The sequence below is a fragment of the Melopsittacus undulatus genome, chromosome 13 (genome assembly GCF_012275295.1).
Source record: "Melopsittacus undulatus isolate bMelUnd1 chromosome 13, bMelUnd1.mat.Z, whole genome shotgun sequence".
NCBI lineage: Eukaryota > Metazoa > Chordata > Aves > Psittaciformes > Psittaculidae > Melopsittacus > Melopsittacus undulatus.
The window spans coordinates 1,111,970-1,134,120 of record NC_047539.1 but is presented as its reverse complement, the minus strand read 5'-3'; the positions used below and the strand labels follow the sequence as shown (position 1 = coordinate 1,134,120).

At 54.5% G+C, this 22,151-nt stretch overlaps 2 protein-coding genes across 4 annotated transcripts in view; both read left to right on the top strand.

Moving 5' to 3' along the window:
- AP2B1 (adaptor related protein complex 2 subunit beta 1) overlaps nucleotides 1-13,390 on the top strand; it is a 72,897-nt gene extending 59,507 nt beyond the window's left edge. For 2 of the 3 annotated variants that reach the window (XM_034068691.1, XM_034068690.1), the window contains 4 exons: nucleotides 1,313-1,397; nucleotides 2,105-2,191; nucleotides 10,102-10,256; nucleotides 11,252-11,596. In XM_034068691.1, the coding sequence (XP_033924582.1) occupies nucleotides 1,313-1,397; nucleotides 2,105-2,191; nucleotides 10,102-10,256; nucleotides 11,252-11,326 (402 nt within the window). In that variant the 3' untranslated portion in view covers nucleotides 11,327-11,596. Of the gene's footprint in view, nucleotides 1-1,312; nucleotides 1,398-2,104; nucleotides 2,192-10,101; nucleotides 10,257-11,251 lie in introns of all 3 variants that reach the window. The other variant, XM_034068689.1, reaches the window with a different exon arrangement.
- A 2,659-nt stretch (nucleotides 13,391-16,049) lies between these two features.
- Nucleotides 16,050-21,346, top strand: RASL10B (RAS like family 10 member B). Its single transcript, XM_034068934.1, has 4 exons — nucleotides 16,050-16,074; nucleotides 17,864-18,174; nucleotides 20,278-20,402; nucleotides 20,823-21,346. Exons 2-4 carry the CDS (start codon nucleotides 17,959-17,961, stop codon nucleotides 21,091-21,093), a joined length of 612 nt encoding a protein of 203 aa, XP_033924825.1. The 5' UTR covers nucleotides 16,050-16,074; nucleotides 17,864-17,958; the 3' UTR covers nucleotides 21,094-21,346.
- Nucleotides 21,347-22,151: the final 805 nt, after the last annotated feature.

The window sequence follows — 22,151 nt, the reverse complement described above, 5'->3', positions numbered from 1 at the left end:
TCTAAACCTGCTCCTATAGACAATAGGATTTCTCAGCAGGGCACAAATATATGTAATTATTAATGTGACTGGAGTTTGTCTTGGCATACCCCTATTGTAGCAGCAGATTTATTTCTTTGGCTCAGCATTTAGCATGGTCTGGTTTGTGTTTCAGCTGGCTGACGAATCAGAGAACTCCTTCTGGGGTTTTTCAAAGGCAGTAAGAGCTCAAGCAGCTCCTGAAATTCAGGGCTCCCCACACAACTTCCATTCGCAATCTCTTACAGGCAAAGTTTCCCTCATTGCAAGCAATGGCAGGTGTCTGCTGAACTCTGTTCCCATGACAGGCTATGGCTGTGTGGGATGATGTGAGGAGAGCGTGAGAGGCATAGAAATAAAGCCCAGAGCTCCCTTTTTCTGTGCTATGTTATGACAGTGCACTTCCTCAGACCTTCAGTTTGCTCCTGCTGAACCATCAGCACTCAGTGAACATAAGGTTGCTCCCTGTGTTAGGAGGGATTAGTGGGCAATGTGGCAAGCATGTGTGATAAAAGGCATTGCAGTGGATCTCCCTGGCTGGTGGAGTTTAATGACACTGAGAATTAAGTCTTATGTCAAGGGATCTTTTTTTACCTGCCCTGATTGCTCTGTAGCAGGGCTTTCCTCCAGGAATCAACGCCCAGCACACATTCACTGCATCGCTTTCACTAAGGTAAAGGCAGGAGACTTGGGAGGTGCTAGAAGGAAGGTGCAGGCAATGGACCCACTTCAAGCTCTCTGGAAAGTGTCTGGGCTGAGACAAGACTAATCAAGGAGGTGGGAAATGAAGAAATGGGGGTGAAAACAAAGAACACACAGGATTGGAGCCAGGGACTTGCAAGAGTGAGGTGGCAAAGAGGGGTGGTGGGGAAGCTCATGTGCAGTATGACAGACATGGTTGTAGCTATGTGCAGCTGAGAGGTATGTGTGCAGCTCAGAGGTGGAAGAAGCACAGGGAGGGAGAGGCTGAAGAAGAGCAGAAAAGAGCAAGGATGTGACTCCATCAGTGCAATTGGCTCTGAAGCAGCGTGCTGAAGAGCTCACAGGAGAGGATTGAGCAGCTTTTAGTGAAAATGGGGTTAGGGGGTGAGCAGAGTGAGGGACTGAGCCTTATCTGAAACTAAGCAGAAGCTCAATAACATCTCTCCAGGTAATCTCAACGTTCAGAGCTGGCTTCTGCTCAGAGAGCACTGCAGGATGCATGGGCAGGTGATGAGGCTGCTCGGAATCTTGGGATCCCTTTAGATTTCCAGCTGACAGAGCTACATTAACCCCTTGTTTCCTTCTGTAACAGGTGGCTGTGAAAAACAACATTGATGTCTTTTACTTCAGCTGCCTAATTCCTCTCAACGTGCTTTTTGTAGAGGATGGCAAAATGGGTGAGTGCCTTTAGGTCTGTGATCAGCATCCTCCAGCCAGACTGTGCTTGCAGCACCTGCCTGGCTGAGATTCATGTGTGCTTGGCCATGACCTTCATGCTGGTGCATCTCAGCAGCCTGAATTGATCTGGTTTGGTAGCCTGGCCCCATTGTGCTGCAACTCCAGTAGCTGCAGAAACCCATGTCCTCAGCTCAGACTCTTTCTGCCAAATAAGGGGTGAATCTGATTTTTTTGAGACTGATTTTTGGGGTGTTTGTTTTGTTTTGGGGGTTTTATGGTTTGGGGTGTTGAGATTTTAATCCACTTAAATGGGTTTAGAATTTGCCTCCATACCACTTCCACTATAATTGATGTTTTCCTCATCACCTACATTAAACTGTTTGAAGTGGCTGGGAAAAAGCAGCTTTCACTGATGTCATCCTAAATGTGTGCATCTCCTTTTTGTCAAATCCTGTCTGTTCTTTGTGAACAGTTCATATGGTAAAGACTGCCTCTGGTTTAGGGGTTTCAGAATCCATCCAAACTTTGCTGCTCTTACAGTGAGACTGAGGTTGTTATAGGAGCAAATTCTGGACCTGTCCGTGGCAAGACAAAATGTGACCCAAACCTCTTCTTTTGTGCCTACCTTGTAACATTCTATAGTGAATTAATGAATGCTCCAGTCCTGTGAGGATCCAGGAGGACTCATTGTCTGTCTTGTTTCTAGAGCGCCAGGTCTTCCTTGCAACATGGAAAGATATTCCAAATGAAAATGAGCTTCAGTTCCAGATTAAAGACTGTCACCTGAATGCTGGTGAGTAGCTTAATTCTGCCACACTGAGAGCACTTCTGATATGTGGTCACTAGGCATCACCTTATTAATAGCTATGGCTAATGGATAGATGGGTATTGCACTTCTGAACAGAACAGCCTTGGCTTATGAAGAGAACAGCCTTGGATCCTAGGGCTTGTGTCAGTCAAAAACTTTAGTTGGGTCCCTATAAAAGAATATCTAAAATCCTTTTAGATATCCTTTAGATGCTGGTTTTAGATTTTACCTGTCTCTTCCTTTCATTCTGGACCCTGGTATTCTTGTTTTCTCTTTTATACTTTGCTTCCCTGCAAAGCTGCTCTTTTAAATAGACCTGAATATGGTGCTGGAGGCTGTTCAGCAATCCTGTCCTGCTGCTGTGTGTTCCAGCCCTGACTTTAACCTACTGCATAATCCTGGGCCGATCACTTCACCTTTTAGCATCTGCTTTGTTCTTTCTGTTGTGAAAGACTAGAAAATGGTTTGACATGTATGGGGGACGGAAGAGCTTTGGTCTGCTGTTGTCAGCTGATATATTGATGCATTTTGATCATACTCTGTCCCGTTCCCCTCTGTGCTTAGCTGTTTAGTTGCCTCTGAGCATCCTACTTGTACGTATGACCTTACTACTGCTGAAGGATGAGGGAGTGTAAAAAAGTGGAATGGGGCCAGTGTAGCAGCTTTGTTCCTGTTCAAGAGGTTCTGGGCAGGAGCCAAGTGATTCTACCAAAAGCTGCTCTGTATCACAGAGGAAAAGAACTGTCCCTATTGATTACAAACCCCATAACCTTTTCATTTGCTCCTGCCTATTACACAATAAATATCCTCTTACTTCAATTGCAGACAGAAACTATGGGTCTCTTTGTACTCATAATTATTACTATTTTGGAATATAAAAGATGGAGGCTGTGAGAGGGGAAAGAATAGCAGCTGTTGGACCTTATGACTTGATTTCACTGTGGGGTTTCAAATGAGAGCAACCTCTGCGCCTCCCCCAGTCCTCTCTTCTTCTGACGAGCTTGGCATAGCTTCTCCCCTGCACTGCAGTACTGCTGCTGGTAGTGCCTCCTGCCCTGGCCATGCCCTGCCTGTGCCGTCTGGGGCTCTTTGGATCTCAAATTGGAACTGTTGGTGACTTGCAGTGTTTGGCACTGGGCTGTTGCAGTGCTGGCTAGTGGAGGGTTTAACTGGGAGGGAGAAAGTGGGGTGTGCATGGCTGGGAAGATGAGCACTGTGATCTGCAGCCTGGCCTGAGCCCCCTTCTCCCTCTGAGACCATTCAGGGAGGGTTTGCCAGCTCAAGACCAGGCTGCTTGCCCAGGCCTGCCTGAATTGGTGATGCTCAGTGGAGAACATGTTACTAGCTTGCAGGGAGAGCACAGGAATGCCGGGTGGTTCTCTGCAGTGCTATCTGCAGCCATTGCCAGGGCTCAGGTGGGAAGAGGCTTCTCTCAGTGCTTTAGCAAGAGCCCTGGATGCAGTGCCTCTCCTGAGCACAGTCCATCACCCGGGATGCTCGGGGGTGTGCAGGACCTGCCAGCCTCTTTGGCTTATGTACGAGAGAAAGTGGGTCATGTCTCATAAACAGATTTCAAACCCTTCCATCTGCTGAGGCTTTTGGGTTTGTGTTTCCGCTTCAGGCATCTTCTCCCTTTTGCAACTACACGTCCATTTCCTTCCTTGGCCACCTGGGCTTCAACACAGAGCAGGCCAATAGCTTGCAGGAGGGAAAACTAGGAAGGTCTTGTGTGCTTTGTCTTGGTCCCTAGTGCAACCCTGCCTGAGTCTGCTGCTTACCTTGATTTCATTTAAGCATAACCTCCTCTAGTGCGGACCATCCTAAGAGCATCAAACCTTGCCTGGAAAGAGATCACCCCAAACCCTATGGAGTGCTGGGCTTCCAGCATCCTCAGGGTTGGAGACTTCTCAGTGTAACAAGTGGCTGGTGGTGCATACCAGGGCAGAGGCACAGACAACCTGAATGAGCTGTTTATACCAGAGCAAGGGTGCGTGTCTGGCCATGTGCTGCAGTAGGGCAATGGTCTTTCAAGATTCACGATCTTGATCACTTAAAGCCAGTGAAAATAGTCTTAAGACATCTCCTTTCTTCCCAGAATAGTAACTCTGGGTATAAAATCTTTCATCTTTGTGGGGGAAAGACTGGTTCATTTTCAAAAGACTGTCTCGTAGGAGATGCTTAACCAGAATAAGGCTCTCAGCTTGGGCTGGTGGCAGTTCTGTTGTGCACTGATGAAATACCACCGCGTGCAGCTCTCACATCACCACATAAAACAAGGTACACACAAGGGCTGCCGTGGCAGAGCTGCGCAGAACAAAGCCTGCAGATTTCAATGGCTCCTGACTAAACCTTGGGAGACACTGGGTTTTTTGCAGCCCTTCAGCACAGGCAGAGAGCTCCCAAGCACTGCCAGCCCTGCAGAGGTGTGCAGCCACCATGTGAGTTGTTATCCCTGCTCTCGTATCCGCTGGGATAACTAATTCATGCTGAGCGTGAGCCCACCCACTTGGTGGCGAGTGGAGGCTCGAGGACACACCACACCATTCATGCTTCAGTCTGATTCCAGCTCAGTGACGTGAATTAAGCTGGGAGCTGAAAATACCTCTGCTCCCAGCTGATGTGCCCTGATCGCAGCTCTACCAACCACTGCAAGAGAGCTGCGTGGCAGCAGCAGGTGATGGATAGGCAGTGCCAAACAACATGTGTCTGCTCCTGGGCAGAGGGCTAAGCAGAACTGTGGTCCCTGCACCCTCAGTGCCTGCTTTTCTAACTGGAAAGAGCCTCCTCTTTCCTGAGTGCTCAGGTCTGTGCTGTTCGTGTGCCATATGAGAAGTGGGGCTGAAGTTACATGTAGACATGCAGGAGGCCCTGCTGAGCAGCTAAATGGGGGATGCTGGTTTATTCAATGGAGAAACTGGAATTTGAATCCCTTTTTCTTTAGACTAAAGTGAAAGGGGCTCGGAACAGGGATTTTAGCTGTCAAGAAAAGCAGCTTGTGTGTTTTGTGTACACCCAGAGCTGTCTGTCACGGTGCAACAGTCACCTTATAGCACTCCTGTGTGTACTGCAGGCTTTTCCCCTGATTCCTTTCTTTGTTCCTTCAAGCAAAAAGGAGATAAACACAGACCATCAGTGGAGATGCTTGTCTGTGAATCAGTGCTCCCAAGCCTTTGCAGGTAAAAGATCCGTCCTGTGCCCGCAAGCCAAGACAAATAAGGTTGACTCAAGCTTTGATGGTTTACAATGGGGATGGCAGAGAAAGCTCCAGGCCCTGGCAGCTCACCCCGTAACAGGGCACAGAACAGCCAGAAAATCTTGGTTGCTGCAGGTTGAAGCCTTAAGGTGCCAGGCTCTGGAGCCTTTCAGTGGTGAGGGCTCTCCACTCTTGATCCCAGCCTCCAGCATGTTGGTTTCCAAACAAAAAGCAAATCCTGAACCCTTGAAGGTATTCCCACAGTTCCCAGTGACCCAGTGAGAGAGGAGTGCTTACTGGGACTCAGGTTCCCAGCAGTGAGAGCTGGCACTGGCCTGAGGCTGTTCTTCAGGGCTGGAGCTGGATGGCTGTGGAGGAGCAAGTCTCTCTGGAGTTGTATATCATGGGGTCAAGGTGCACTTAGGATGCACTGTACATCTTGAATTCATTGGAGCTCTTTCATGTGTCTGTCTCTTAGGAAGAGGTTGTGATAGTTCCATGGAGCAAACCATGTTCAGAAATAGAACTTCTAATGGAAACACCAGGTCAGGGTTCTACCCAAATACTCCCATCTCTTACAAATCGAGTGCAGAGTTAGTTGAATTGGGGTGGGCTTAATGAAAATAGAAGAATCTAGTGCATGAGAATAGATCCCAAGACTGTTATATCTCAACTAATCTGGGTGCAGTTGGTGTCACTACGCCAGCTGAGGTTTCCCTACGACTGAGCATGCCTTAGAGCTCGCTTTGCCTGTTGACACATGCTAAGTTTGATTGAATCTGAAAGGATTTAAAATACACAAACCAGATTAACTAAATGTTTTCGTTTCTCTAAATCCTGCTTACCCAAACCCATGGAGTGAAGGAGGACGAGCTGACAGGAGGCAATTAGTTGCAGTAGCTCTAAGAGCTTTGGGTTTGCTTGTTCTGCCCCACAATTTGGTGTCAAACAACAGTTATTAGTGTTTGGAATTCATTATGGCTTTATTGGAATGCAGTGGTCACTTTGGTTCCCCAAGTAATTGCTAATGCTAGAACAAAGAGAAGTTGGATATTCCTGCTGGAACCTGAAGGACAATTACACACAAGCTTCTCTGGTATCATTTTGTTGTGTATGTGCAAATCTAGTAACCTGAGCACTTCATAAATTACAGAACTCGTGTATATTCCATGTCTTGGAGATGAATGTACTGTCATAATATTGACCAAAGTGCCTCCCCACTAGATCAGAGTCTGCAGATGCATTTGGTGTTTAATGCAGCTCTTGGCTGGATGCTCAGAACCATTCCGTTGTTGCTGGGAATGGTGTGGGGATGTTTCCAGCTACCACAACATAAAATACAGTCATTACATTTGACTTCCTAATATCCAGGGCTTGTGCAGAACACCACAAAAGGCCCAAGTTCAAAAGAAGCTGCATTGTTGGTGTTGATCCTGAGCTGTGCAAGCCCTCTGTGAAAGCTCCTGTTGGTGCATCTTGGCTCTTTGAGTTTGGAAGTGCTTGACCCAGAAGGAAAGTGTAGTTGGAAAGAATTGGCTTAGTTCAGTGCAAAGGAGTAGCCCTTATCCAGCTTTCTTCCCTGTGTGCCTGTGTTTCCATGTGTGCTGTTCAGTTGTTGGGCTGAGGCAAGGGAAAGAATTCTGTTTTAAAAGCAAAAGAAAAGGAAAACAACCAAAAAACCAACCCTAAAAGATGGATTGATGTTGGAGGCTTCCTTGGCCTTGGGGATGGGGAAGTCTTTCTGTATCCTTACCTTGCTCTTCAAGGTTTTGAGAACATTGAGCCAAAAGAAGCAGCCCTGCAGGAAGTTGCTTAGCAAGGTCAGGCACAAACTGTGCTGACTTGCAGGAGGACTCATGTGGCTCTGGTTTGCAGTCACCAGACCCCACATGTGGGGGGGGACACATAGCAGCACAGCTCAGCCCTCCTGCTGCCTGTGCTGGGCACTGACCAGGGCTCTGGTGGGTGCTGTGCTCTCACTGAGGGAGCAGCAGAGCTGGGCTCAGTGCTGTGCTCCCAGCAAATAGCTGCCTTTTTAAATGTATTTATCTTTTAAGGCTGTGCTGTCACATGGCATTAGTGGTCCTGCCTTCAGCCAGGCACAGCCTGGCACTGTTGCTTAGCAACTCTGCCCCATCTCCAAAATCCCAAATCCTGGCACTCTGGGAGCACAGGAGGGATGGGAGCTGCTAACGGGGAGAAGAAGGGGTAGGATCTCACCAGTCTCCACAACTGTGCTGAGAGAGGGGCAGGAGGAGCCAGGCAAGCCAAGCACCAGCACTTGAGCCTGCTCACCATTGCTGTGGGTGCCTGCCTAAGACAGGGTATGTTTTGAGAGGGTTTCTTGCCCTCTTCAGAGGTAACTGAGGTCAGACAGGGAGGTGGAAAACAGGCTTTCCTAGGAGTGTCTTGCCTCAGTTTCCCTCCCTGTATCCCCCTACAAGCATGTTCCTGCTTGGAAATCTGCTCTCCAGCAAAGGCAGGGCTGTTTAAGTGCAGGAGGTGCCATCAGTTGAAGACTTTGGCATAAGAGTAGTTACTCCTCAGCCCCATCTCACCCAGTGTGCCCCCAGAGCACAGCTCCCCTGGCCAGCAGGAGCACTCACTTCCTCTGCTGTGTAATGGGATAGCAGCTCCACAGCTGCCAGAATTACAGCTTCCCAACTGCAGCCTTGCTTCCAACCTGCACCCATGCTCCCTGGGGCATGCCTTTGCTGTGACAGCAGATGGGTAGATAGCTGCCAGCAGGTATAAGGATGACTGGAGAAAGTCTGAAACCCTTTCCAGCAGTTCCACTTGCAGGATATGTGTCCAGAGAGACTTCAGACTGGTAAGGTTTAACCACAGCCTGTTAAAACTAGGCAAACAGAATCACAGTTAATACCACCATCCCTTGCAAACAAGGACAGTCTCTGGGCCAGTGCTTGTTGAAAACACTGCCTTTTAAAAGCCCTGGAGGCTGCTCTCATTGGCTTGGGGGGACTCAAAGAGGTGGGATTTGGGGCTTTATCCCTGGTGGGTGATGTCTCTCCCAGCCATGCTCCGTGTGAGCAGAAGACTGCTCTGCATTCCCCATTTCCCAAATCTGGATGAGTTTGTTGTATAGAGGAGGAGTAGAGGTGGGAGGAGGAGACAGAGGGAATGAGGGTTTTTAAGCAAAGGATCTCATCAGTTACTTATATCTGCCAGTTTCCATAGTAACTGGGGAAGAGAGAAAACCTAAATCTGAGTGTATCTGGGTGGCTGGATGCCTGAACCCTCCTCGACCTGCATATAGCTGCTCTGAAGCCTGGGGACCAAAGAGGTTCAGCCCAACTGCAGGCAAAGGGTCCACGCTGCCTGTGGAGCTGCTCTGCAGCTCTGGTTCTCAACGCTGCCCTGGGGAGAAGCAGCAGGTCCATGTCTCTGCACCAGTGTATAGATTCACGAGGCTCTTTCTTTCCTGCTTCTACCATTCCCTGGCACATGTTCCCTCTCTCATCCTTCCATATACTAGCACAGACTTGTGTCCGTTCTCAAATCTAGCACTGATGCTGGCAGATCTTGGTGGTGTTAGATGCAGGGATGGATTAGAGCTGCACGGTCACTTTGTGCTGCTTCTCTGCTGCTGTCCTGCTCCTCGTGCTCCTTGAAATGGATCCCACGTTTCCAGTCTCTTGGCTTTCAGCACAAATTGGTTTAGGGCCACTTCTCCTGCTTGCTTTCTTTCAGAAGTGCACAACCTCCTGATAATGGCCCAGCACAGACAGGACATTCCATCCTGCCCTAGCAGAGAGCTTGAATGGGTTCAGTTTCTCCTGTTGGACACTAGGAATGGGAATTTGCCAGGGGGGGAGTCCTCCTCCCTCAGGCTACCACCCAGAGTGGGAATGTGCCCCTGTTACTGGCATCCAGAGGCTGAGGTTTGCTCTATGCTATGTTGAGAAGCTGCCCCTCGGCATCCAGAGGCCACTGATTTGGGTCTTTGTGTTCTGCATATTTGCCTCTGTCCTTGTTTCTTTGAAAGACCCCTTAGAAATAATGTGTCGTGCTCGCATCCATGCAGGTCTCCAGGTGAAATCACACATCCGTGAGTGCTGAGGTCGTGCAGTGTGTAAAAGCTGTATCACATTCCTGGGGTGTCTAGAGGCAGATGTCTGTGGGGTTTTACACTTTCAAGTAATGGCCTTAAAAGAAAAGGGAGGATTTTTACTACCTTGTAGGACATGGGTTTGGTCAGAAGTGTCTGTGTGTGGCGGAAGCAGGAGGGAGTTGTCATGGCTGGGACAGGACCTTAGAACCAGGTTCCCAAGTGAGCCTCAGGCAGTGATCTTTATTCTTCTCCGTCTTCATCTTCTGGCTGCCTCCAGGTTCCCTTGCCTGGGGCTGGTTGGGGGCTATAGATAAAGCAGAGTCCTTCCACCCTCTGAGCTGCAGCCTCACGTTGATGAAGGCAGTAAATCCTGAGCAGCCCAGAGCAATGAGCAGTAAGTGAGAGCCCTACAAGATGGGCTAATCCATCACAAGGGTTAACAGCCTGAAAGGAATGAACTGGGATTTTGTTCTCCTTGTGTCATGTCTGCTCCTGTCCCCAGGGAAAACCCTGGGACAAAAGTCAGTGTTTCCTTGTGCACTTGCATCCTGGGAATGCTCCTTTGGGCTCTCCTGTCTCTGCAGATGATGAATCTGAATTAACAGATGTGTTTTTCCTCTGTCTCTGAAGACACTGTCTCCAGCAAACTGCAGAATAACAATGTCTACACCATTGCCAAGAGGAACGTGGAGGGTCAGGACATGCTCTACCAGTCTCTGAAGCTCACCAACGGCATCTGGATCTTGGCTGAGCTTCGCATTCAACCGGGGAACCCAAACTACACGGTGAGGTGCTGGTCTGCAGTGGGGACATGATGCAGGCTGAGATCTGTCTAACTCACATCACACACACAGAGTGGTTTCTTCTAATGTGTTTGTTTTATTGGGGGCATCCTATTAATGACGGGGGGAGGTTAGGAATGCCCATTGAACTGGGGAAAACAAGTGAGAAACAACAGAATTCCACACTGCTCTGTTACCAGTGAGCTGGGATAATGCCCGCTCAGCAATGAGCAGCTACTTGCCAAGGTTACCCAGAGATAAAGCCAAGAGACATTAGCGAGGAAGCATTGCCAGGATTCCCTTCCCCCTCTCCCAAACAAGGACATATTTATGCCCTGCCGCGTTCCCGCAGCGCAGACCGGCTGTCTGGATGTCACAGCCTCTTTGGCCTTGTGCTGCCATCAGCCTAAGGGTGCGCTCTGCTCCGGGCACCTGCATGTCTGAGCATCCTGGTGCTAAAGGATTTAGGCTCCCGTTGGAAGCTGTTCCAGGAGTTTCAAGAGGAACCCATGGTCTGAGAACCTGGGTGGAAATGAGCGTTGGAAGGTGATTTAAAGTGTTTTGCACAAGGATTGATGCTGCAAGCCTGCTCTCGGCCTGATCCTTGCCTTAGAGAGGGCTGACAGCAGCCAACTTGGTGTCCATCACGACTGAGCCTCCGGGTTTAGTGCTGTGACTTTATGACATGAAAGCAAACAAGTCCTTTGTCTCAGATCTGAGGCACCATCTCCTTCCTTCATGTGTGCAGAGGCACATACATTTGTTAAGGAATTTGGGAAGCCCACAGTGGCAGTTTGCTTCCATGTACCTCCTGCTTGTAGCAGGCTCTGAAAAGGCAGTGTGGTGATGAAGCAGAAATAGGTTGACTGCCATCAGCCCCATCCGTGATGTGTGCAACCCATGCTGGAGGTCAGATGCTTCCAGTTGCCTTCCTGGAGATGGGAGGAAGCTCCTGCCTGCCCGTGCACCACCACTAACCTCTCCTCTCCTCTTTGCAGCTCTCCCTGAAGTGCCGAGCTCCCGAAGTGTCCCAGTACATCTACCAGGCCTACGATGCCATCTTGAAAAACTAACAGGAGCTCAGCCTGTGCCTCACCCTGCGGAAGGAGGCCGGGAGAAAGGGGTCCCCACATCCTCCTTCACCACTAGCGCAGGGGAAAGCACTCTGTAACTGGAAGCAGCTGTATTCATGTGTAGGATGTCAGTCAAAGGCACTGATTCAAGGTAGCAATTAGTATCCACGTGCTAATGATGATAGGGAACAAACCCCTTTGGTATTTTTAGCGTCCATGGAGTTTGTAACCACTGCTTCGATGACTCCCACGTCCCCCTCGCCCCTCACTCCTTGTCTGTTCTCGTGGGCTTCTCCATTTTGTGCCAATGTCCAGTGTTTTCTAAATGGCTTTAGGCGTAGTTCCAGTTTTGTAAACTCATTGGGGAAACAAAGGAACAAGCAGAAACCCATCCGTCGGCTCATTAAAACAAGGTGAAAAGTGTCGGAAACGTTAACACTGCACTTTATTTTCTATTTTTATACTTTTGGGTTGGTTTTTGAGTTTTTCTATTGGAATTGGCTTAAAGGGAAGGTGATTGCAAGGAAGTAATGGGGGAGCTTTGCAGGGATGTCAGGCTCTAGCAAGGTGAGCACAGCCTCGGGGCGTTAGGAGCAGAGCCATCAGTGTGGTGGATGGAGCCCTACAGAGGGGTTTTTATTACACTCGTGCTGACAGCTTCAGCTCTGCTTTTGATGGTGTTTTCACTCCAACCATCTCCCTGGCTCATTAGCTGCTGATTGGAGGAGTGAGGCTGCTTTTGTGTGGGGAGAAGCTGCAGACCTGGATTGATAACAGGACAGCGATGGATGAAATGAAGGAAAAGAGCCCGCTCTGAGAGCAAAAGGCTCCAGGTATGCGCTCTGCATCCTCACCCAGCTGCAGCCCCTCTCCTTGTGCTTTCCGTGCCTGCTATGGCCAAACTGCCTTCTCTAACCCCTGAGGCTCGTGGTGGTAAATCCAACTGTGCCCCTGCACAGGGGGGTTGCTGCTGGCAGTGTCTCGGGTGCCAAAGGGAGCGGAGCTCCTTCTCCCTGTGCTGTCCCCCAAAACCCAGGCCATGGTGTGATGGGAGATGCTTTGGGCTTATGGGGTTTGCTCCCTGCCTTCAAGCTGGGCTGAGAGTCCAGCAGATGATGGAAGTGTTTCTTCCATGTGCAGCTTGACTCTTTGTGCCCAGAGGCCGTTTTGGTTCCTGCTCTCACCCCTGTCCTGAGCAGCCCCATGCCCTGGTCCTTCTTTTCCAGTCTCTCCTTAGGGCCAGGACTGCTTCTATTTCCAGTCCATGGCTGTGGACTCACCACATTGCAACCACTAAGTGCTGCAGTAACAGCAGTGAAAGCAAAGCCTCTTGCATGTCCTTGCTCCATCCATAGCTTGTCCTGCTTAAACCAAGCCACTAACCAGAGCGGCTTTGCCCTCCCCAGCATGCATTGATTCCATCTGCTCCCCAGCAAGCAAAGCTCTTACGCATAGCAACCCCCATGTTGTCTTTTTAGATGCCACATTCAAAGTCAATACATGGTTTATGGTGGGAGATAGTCCATCAGGGCTTGGGCATTGTCTGCAACCAAGAAATCAGTGCTGGGAGAAGGTCACAGTGCCAGAAGAGACTCCAGCAGGGAGCTGAGTAGCTCCAGTTGGAGCTGCAGGACCCCAAGGAAGGTGATGTCCCTGTGTTAGGAACCCCTGTGCTCTGGCTGAGGGAAAAGTGGGGCAGAGCTGGAGCAATCCAGCCCTTGAGCCCTGCCTCTGTGTGTGCTGGAGGTGATTTGCAGAGCATCCTGCAGCAATGGTTCATAGAGCAAGTGAGGAAGCAGTGGTGGCACCGCGTGTGATGCTGTGTTGGGGCAGGGAGGAAGGTGTAGCTTTGATGCAAGCAGGGGTTGCTGAGCACCCCCTTCTCTTGTCTGATTCCCTGGCTTTTGGGTGCATGCATGGGTGTCTGCACTGCAGGGCAGAGCCTGGGCTCCCTCAGTGGTGGTTGCCCTCTCCCACCGCACTGCTCATCCAAGCATTGGCCGTGTGGTTGTGTTGCTCTTCAGGCTTTACCTGCCCTCCGTGTCAATAAACTCATTTCCACGATGCTGTGGCTCTGCGTGGCTCTGTGGGGCTGGGATGAGGACCCACATCCTGTGCTTTGGCACTGCCTATGGGAGGTGAGGAGGCTGTTTGTTCCCTGGGGCCTTTCACCCTCACTGCAGCAGCCATTTCTATGGATACCCCCCCCCCAGAAACGGGGCTTTCAGGGCAAGGAGGATGCAATCATCCTCTGCCTCTGGCTGCTGCTCTCTTCCCATCTCAAAAGGCAGCAGGGAAGGGGCACTTGCTTGCAGGGGGCAGTGGCACCATCACCTCTGACAGGGAGCAGGAGATGGATGTCCCCCTTTAGCCCTTGCTGGGCCCCAGGTGGGCTGTGTGTAATGGACCTGCTTTCCCTGCAGTGAGACGATGGAATCGGGACAGCCCGTGATGGATTCAGACTGCTCTGGCCTGGTGCTGGTGTTCTCCAGAGAGTTTTCCCTTTGTTGGTGCTGTCATGGGCTGCAAAACCTCTGCATGGGGCCAGAGCCAAGCTCTGGCCTGCAATGCAACAACACAAGCAGCAGAGCAGCTCCATCCCTTGCCCTGCCCAGCCTGGGATGCTCTGTGTTGGGATGGTTTTGTGTTAGAAGCTGGTGTGTGTCTGTAGCAGCAGTGAGAGGCTGGTCTGGGGGCACTGGTGGTGCTGTTGTGTCCCTTCCTGCATCCCTTGTGTGCCTGGGGTGGGATGGGGTGGTCGTTGCCTGCTGTGGGTCTGCTCCTTGCTGTGGTGTTGGGGCAGCATTTGGCCCAGTTAAAGCTGGTACAAGATGCTGAGGTCTGTGCTGTGCTGGCCACTGTTCCCTTCACAGCCCATGGCAAAGGGAAAGGTTTTTGGCTCCTTGGGGAGGGATTGGTCTTTCCTGCAGCTCTGGGTTCGCAGCAGGCTCCTGGCCTATAAACAGGGACACACCAGCCCCAGGCCATCCTGTACCTTGCTCACTGGGTTTGCTCCATTAACAGCATGAGCCTGTGGTGCTGGGAGCTCAGGGGACATCAGAGCTCCCTGGGCTGGGAACTGCCACAGGGATGGATGGTCCTGGTCCCCACAGCCTTCCTGAGGCCCACGCAGTGGGGCAGGGACCCCTGAGTGCTCTGGATGGAGATGCTGTGCTGGATGCTCTCCCCCAACCCCTGCTGCTCCTTGCACCCATCCTGCTCCATGCTGGTGCTGAGCACCCCCAGGACCGGGTGACGGCAGATCCCCGAGCTCATGATGCAGCACGGGGAGAGGATTTTAGGGCTGACCACGTGCCGGGACACGGGAGCTCTCTGATGGATGGGTTCAGGTTTGCGTGGATGAAGCCGGCAGCCAGTGGGGATGTGCTGGGATCCAGGACCCAGCCCCGCTCCCCTCCCCCTTGCCTCCTATATTAGATTTCACACAAACCTGCAAGTGAAGAGCATCTCGGAGGGAACTGCTAAAAATAACCCGAGGCTGGAGCCTGGATTGTGCAGGAGGGCTCATGTGCAGCCGATCCCTGCCCTCTCCCAGCAGCGTTCCAGGGCTGCTTCATGGTGATGCAGAGGGGAAGCAGAGCAGCACCTAGAGCTGGTGATAACCCCAGGGACACATCAGTGCCTCCCCAGCTGTGAGCATCAGGCACCTCCACAGGGAAATAAGCCCCGAATGAAGAGCCTGGGTGTAATGTGCGGCACAAGGACTCTGACTCCCTGTGAGGTGTGGGGTGGCACAAAGGGTGTCCTGGGGCTGTGTGTGCTGTCCCCGCGCCCCCAGGAAGGCTATGGCAGTGTGTTCCCCTCCTCACCCTGGAGGTGATGTTATTGCCGGTGCTGATGAGGCTGGAGGGAGCCCAGCGGTGCTGGGGCTCAGCCAAGCCTGTGTGCCCGCAGCCAGACCCGTGGGGACACACTGGTGCTTGGTGGTGTCAGGGGGTTCAGAGAGCTGCAGGGAGCCCCCCGGCAGCGTGTCCTGAGGGCCTGCACTGTGCTCCCAGAGCTGTGACCAGCATCTTCCTCACTGCAGGTAAAGGTGTGGGGTGTCCCAGAACTGCAGCACAAGTGTCCTGCCCTTGGTGGGGCTGGCAGCACCCAGGGGCCTGGCACAGCGGGGATGAGGGGATGTGCCCGAGGGCACGGGCAGCAGCGGGGTCGGAGGAGGGAAAGGCTCCTCAGAGGGGTCCTATTCCATCCTCAGAGGAGTCTGGCCCTGGGGGGGTGTCCCACGGATCGGACATGAGGGCACAGACACTGCTGGGCGCCGGGGAGGGCAAGGCTGAGGGTGTTGCACCCAGCACACTGCAGGGGGGACATGGGAGGGTCTTTTCCCATCGGCACCTCCCCAGAGCCCCGGGAGAAGCCGCTGTGTCCCTGTCGCCTTCCTGCCACTCGGTCTGGGCATTCCCTGCCTCCTCTCCCGGCGCTGCCTCCTTCCCTGCCTGCCCGCTGCCTGCATCCCTCCCCGGGCATCCCCTGCATCCTCCCTTCGCTGCTCGGGCTCTGCCTGCATCACTCCCGAGCATCGCCGCCTGCATCCCTGCCTGAGCGGTGCCTGCCTCCCCCCGGGCGCTGCCTCCATCGCCGCCCCGTGCCCCGGCCGGGCTCCCCCGCAGCCCCTCGGTACCTCCGGCCCGGGGCTCTGCAGCGGGGCCGCCCGCCCCGCTCCGGGCTCGCCGCATGGCTCCGCCGCCCGCCCGGGCGCCGCCGGCCCGGGCAGCCGCTGCCAGGTAAGGGGGGACCCACCGGGAACGGGGGGGGACAGGGGCAAAGTTACCGCTGGGCAGGGCCGGGGGGAGCCGGGTCCGGAGGGGGGGGGTCCCCAGCGAAAGTTGAGCTCCGGTGCTCCCCGTTCCCCACCCCCGCCGGCCTCGGGGGTGCGTTCGTCCCCGGTAGCTCCCGAGCTCCTCCAGCCCCGGTGCTGCGCATCCCCCGGCTGCGGGGTCAGGGCCAAGGGGGGCAGCGCTTGGCCAAGGTCGTGCCGGGGCCGGGGCCCCCCCCACCGGGGCAGCCTCCCCCATCGCAGCCCGCTCCCATCGCGTCCCCGCTCCGCTCCTCGGCTCCCCATGGAGCCCGGCGGGTCGGGATGCGATGCTTCAGGGTCCAAACGTGTCCTGGGGCCGGCTTGGCTCATGCATGGCCCCCGGGTGCCAGCCAGGAGGGGGACGGGGGGTTTGGGGTGGCTCAGCCCGCTCCGGGGCGCGGGGTCTCGGCTGTGTCTCCATCGCCCTCCAGCCCCACACTGGAGCCGGGTTCTGTGGGGTTGTCCCTGCAGCAGAGTGGCTCCCAGGGACTTGCAATGACAGTGCTTTCTGCGGGTGGAGAGAGGCCCCAGCGGGGCCGGTGTGGGGGCTCCTGCACCCCAGTGTCCCTATGGGACCACTCCTGGGGCTGGGGGGAGCGGGTCCCCGAGGGCAGCAGCACCCAGGGGATGTTCCCAGCACCATGTGCCATGCATGTGCTGTGGTGCCCAGCCCGGGACACAGACCTGCTGCTGCCCTGGGGCTGGGTCAGGCCCTGCCAGCCCCAAGCCTTGCTGTGGGGATGGTGAGGGATGGTGAGGACCATGGTCCAGCTTGGGGCACCCAGCACCCAGCAGCCAGGACATCCATGTCCAAGCTCTCCTGGGGCAAACACCTCCATGAAGCAGTCAGGACAGGGTGGTTTGAACCTGCCAGCTCAGGGACCACTGCCCTCTGCTTTGGGGATGGTTTTCAGAGCATCACACGTTGCTAAAGCATCCACACTCTGGGATTCAGCACAAGCTGCTTCCTAAGGACAGGAGCAAGCAAAAGCAGGACCCAGCCCCTCACCCTCATTGTTTCCATCATAGCCCTTGGTTAGGAACCTGGGGCCAGCGGGTGTTTGGGCTCCTTGACCCTGCTCCTTCATCCTTAGGTGTGGGCCATCACCCTGTGTCCCCCCCATGCCTGTGTGGCCCTGCCCTGGGTTTCTCTGGCCTCAACACATGTGCCAGCAGCCCCTGGGCTCACCCCATCAGCTGGCTCAGAAATTAGCCTCCATCAAGTTAATTGCCAAACTGCTCAAAGCCTGGAATTAAACATTAAAGCTGTTGCAGCACAGAGAGATCTCCCCCCTGCCCCCCAGCAAAAGGCAATTCCAGCTCTCCAAGGGGAGCGAAGATGGATTCCCTGGCTTGGGGCAGCACTGGGATGGAGCAGCCAGTGATGGTCCCCATGGATGCTGTGGGATGAGCCCCCAGTGCTGCAAACCTGAGCCACACAGACCCTTTCCTAGAGGTTTCCTTGCTCTGGTACCAGAACAGCTGCATAATGGAGCTGCTTCCTGGGGTGGAAATCACCCGGATCCTTGGCTGTGCAAGGTGGGAGCCCCCAAAGGGGACATTAGAGCATCAAAGCCCCTACTGGGAACATTGCCCATCCCTGGGGATGCTCCTGCTCCCCAAGGACAGACCAACCCTTCCCATTGGGAACCCATCACCTGCAGGTGTGCCCATGTCACCTCCGGGATCTGACCACGTCCTCCTTGGCCTGGCAGTGACAGGGGGAATGCATCCTGAATGGGGCTGAGCCCCCTGCGTGGGACTATGCAGCGTGGGGGCAGCAGCCGGGCAGCACCGCGGCGGCAGCGGCATGGTGGCGACGGTGAAGATCGCGGTGCTGGGGGCGCAGGGCGTGGGCAAGAGTGCCATAGTGCGGCAGTTCCTCTACAACGAGTTCAGTGAGGTCTGTGCACCCACCACCGCCCGGCGCGTCTACCTGCCTGCCGTCGTCATGAACGGCCACGTCCACGACCTGCAGATCATGGACTTCCCTCCCATCACTGCCTTCCCCGTCAACACCCTGCAGGTAGGGATGCACCTCCATGGGGATCCCGGGGCCTTATGGTCAAGGGATGCTTGTCCCCGTGGTTGTCGGTGGGAGGGATCGCGGCCCTGTGGCTGTTGGCTGAGTGGGCCTGGATGATGTGTGTGTGTTAAGGCTTTGTCACCTAAAATGATGGTGACTGTGGGAGGGATGGTGCTTCTCCAACGGTGCTCATGGTCCCGTCCTGCTGGGTGATGAATCCCGGGCAGAGCTGGCACCCGCAAAGGGCTGGGGGAGCATGGACAGGGAAGAACCAGGGGTTCCTGGTGATCCAGACCCCGATGCATGCACTGCCCATGGCAGTTGGAGCAGGGCTCACATCCCCTCCTGGTGTGGTTGTCATCTCCCCTTATTTATGAGCACTGAGCCCACCAGCATCTCCTCCAGCCCCCCCCAGGTGCTTCCAGAACAGCCCCAAAAGGCAGCATGGGGTCATAAAGCATTGCCACCAGTGCTGCTTTGAAGGGGTTTAATGGGAAGAAGGGGATTTTAGGCTCAAGCCATAGTGCTGAAGTTGTGCCACTGCTGTGGGGAAAGCAGCTGTGGCTGGAGGGCAATGGGCCACCTCCATAGGAGCTAGGCTCTCTTATATCTAATCAGGATGATGATATCACTCTGGTGCCCTATGGACGGGGTTATGGGGCCTTGTAGTGCTCCTGCCCTGTGCTGCCAGGCAGGAGGTGATGTGGGAGCTCCAGGGGTGAGGAAGAGCTTTAGGATTAATCAGTGTGTGCAGGGAATGAAAGGTCAGTGCAAGAGACAGCCCAGAACAGCCAAGGGTGATGCACTGACAGGGCAGTGATGCTGCCACACTCCATTAACCCCCTGCCTTGCTGTGCTCCAGAGGACGCAGCCGGTGGGAACAGATGGAGGTTTCCTGGGAAGAGAGGCTGGGCACAGGGATGGCTCCGAGGGGACTGTGGTGTGGGATACAGCTCTGTGTGCTGGGAGGCTCCATGGCCAGGAGCAGCATCCCTGCTGCTGGCTTCCCAACACCCCTTCCCACATGGGACCCTTCTCCAGCCTTGAGCATCCCGGAAAACCTGCCCACACATGGAAAACCGTCCTGACATCACAGCACTGGAGTGGTGGAATAGCTGCAGTTTATGGATCTCCCAGGTGTACCAGGACTGGGAGACGCTGCTGCCCCATCCGCCTGCATCGCTGTGGCACCGAGGGGCTGCACAGCATCTCCTGCCCTCCGTGTCCCAGCTCCTTCCCTGCTGCAGTCTGGGATGGAGACCAACCTGCACCCAACACTTTCCTCTCCCCCGTTCCCTTCAGTCCTAGCTCCTGCCTTGCATCATCCCCATGATGAACTCAGCAAGGGATGCTCCATGGCACCCAAGAGGTTCGCTCAGAAGTGATGCCTTTCCTCCTCGGTGCATCTCCAGTGGTGCTCAGGAGGGTCTGTGGTGCTGTCAGCATCGGCTGCCGTTCCAGGCACTGCTGCTGCACTGGGAAAGTGGCTGGAACTGGGACAGATCCTATAGCATGGAAAAAATAATCCTGCTATTTCTGGAAGCCCAAAGCTTCCCTGACACAGTGTGTTCCTTACAGCTCCACATTGTGGCTGTGGAGAGGCCATCCCTGCCTGCCTCTGCCCCGGATCCCACCCCACAGACCCCACAGCAGCCACTGCTCTTCTCCTGTCCCTGTGTCCCCTCCAACAGCCCTGCTGTCACCTTCCCCTCTGACCCACAGGGATTGGGATGCATCCTCAGCATCCTCCTCTCCTGCCCTGTCTGCAAGCCAGGGAGCATCCCTGCTTATGAACTACAGCTCTGGAGGATGAAGCTTTTACATCCAGGTGCATTCAGCCCAGCTCCCAGCTCACCCCTGACCACTGGGCACTGATCCTCACCCAAGGGAGGAACTGGGGCTGAAAATCCCATTTGCTCTCCTATGGATTACTGAGGGGAAGAAGGGATCTCTGGAGATGGGGTGGCTGAAGGGCTGTGGGGGCAGGTGAAGCATGGCAGGGATGGGTGAGGGCAGAGCTGGAGAGTGTGCACCCAGTGCAGGGCATCCCCCAGGCACAGCACCAGGGCTGAGCCAGGATTGATCCCTCTCTGCACCTTGCAGGAGTGGGCGGACGTGTGTTGCAGGGGGCTCCGGAGCGTCCATGCCTACATCCTGGTCTATGACATCTGTTGCTTTGACAGCTTCGAGTACATCAAAACCATCCGCCAGCAGATCCTGGAGACGAGGTAGGGATGCATCCCCCGCAGCACAGTGCTTCCCTGCTCTTGGCACTGGGGATGGGGGCTACAGACTGGGACAGAGCCCCTCTGTGGGGCTGGGAGCCTTGAAGCAAAACTGGACCTGAGGGCAGAAGGAGCTGGATGAGGCTTGGAGCAAACTGGTCTAGTGGAAGGTGCCCCTGCCCATGGAACTGGATGAGCTTTAGGTCCCTTCCAACCCAAACCAGCCTGGGATTCTATGACCCCGGGCAGGTGTCACCTGTGGGTGAGGGCAGAAAGCAACAGGCTGGCCATGAAGAGGGATGAGACAAGAGGAGTCACATCCCTCTTTGCCAAGCCAAAGCCAAGAGCTGGTTTGGGATGGGTTGGGATCCGTGGGCCCATCATTACGCTGTGCCCTGTCCCCTTCCTGTGCTCCCTCCGCAGGGTCATCGGCACATCGGAGACCCCCATCATCATCGTGGGCAACAAGCGGGACCTGCAGCGGGGCCGGGTGATCCCGCGCTGGAACGTCTCCAACCTGGTGAAGAAGACATGGAAATGCGGCTACATCGAGTGCTCGGCCAAGTACAACTGGCACATCCTGCTGCTCTTCAGTGAGCTGCTCAAGAGCGTGGGCTGTGCCCGCTGCAAGCACGTCCACACCACCATCCGCTTCCAGGGCGCCCTGCGCAGGAACCGATGCACCATCATGTGAGCCCTATGGACCACACATCCTCATGGACCATGGCTCCCAGTGTCACCGCTCCATGGGGTGATGCTGTGCTGGAAGCGGTGCTGGAGGCACCTCGGGGTTTGCTCCCCCGCCAGCGCTGGTGCCCTGCAGTGATGCATGGGGACAGTCACCTTGGACAGGGTGATGCCATGGGCAGAGGGTGGCCGGGATGCCTGGAGAGAGCAAGGGGTGAGGGAGGACCATGGTTAAACTGAGCCCTCCCCAAGGCTCCAGCACTCGGGGTCAAAGCTGTCCTGGTGGGGGGTGGTTGTGTCTCTGCTGTACCTGATGTGCTGCATGGCACCGGGGGGTGAAGGAGATGCCTCCGGTGGTACCCAGAGGTTGCTGTTGGGTCCATCCTTCCCTGGCATCTGCTTCCTGCCATCACCTGCTCCTGGAAGGGAACTGTGTCCCAGTACGGCTCCATCCCTGGGGCACGGTGGAGCTGGGAGTCCCCCCTTCAGAACTGGGGTTTGTCTCCTTAGGGCAGAGCAGCCTCCAGCTCCAGGTCACAGGGGCTCTCTTCTGGCTCGGCTGGGTCAGATTTCCAGGTGGAATTTCTGGATGAAAGCAAGAAACAGGAGGGGAGGAAACAACCTCCAGCCCCATCCTGCCCCTTACATCCCATGGGTGCTGTGTGCTGCTTCCCCAGGCCTCGAGTCCCCCTTCTGCCCTGGTTCAGCCAAGGAAGGCTCCTCCTCCCCACGGCCTATGGAACACCAAATAACCCCGGAATGCTGCTTGCAGGCAGGTCACCCCTCCGCTACCTCGTGTCCCGGGCTCAGCGGGATCCAACCCCCCCTCGGTGTCCCCAGGGCAGCCCCTCACTGCATCACCCACACCGGCTTTCCCATCGGGATGCTCGCCTCCATCCATGTGAGATGGCAGCAGAGCAAAGGCATCTCCAAAGCAATAGGGACCCGGACTGTGATTTCCAGTCGCGTTCCTTGTTTTTCCTGTCTATCCCTAATTGGAAATTGAGGCCTCGTTACTGGGTTTTAATCTTCCAGCTTGTTCTACACCAGGTTGAAGCTCATCCT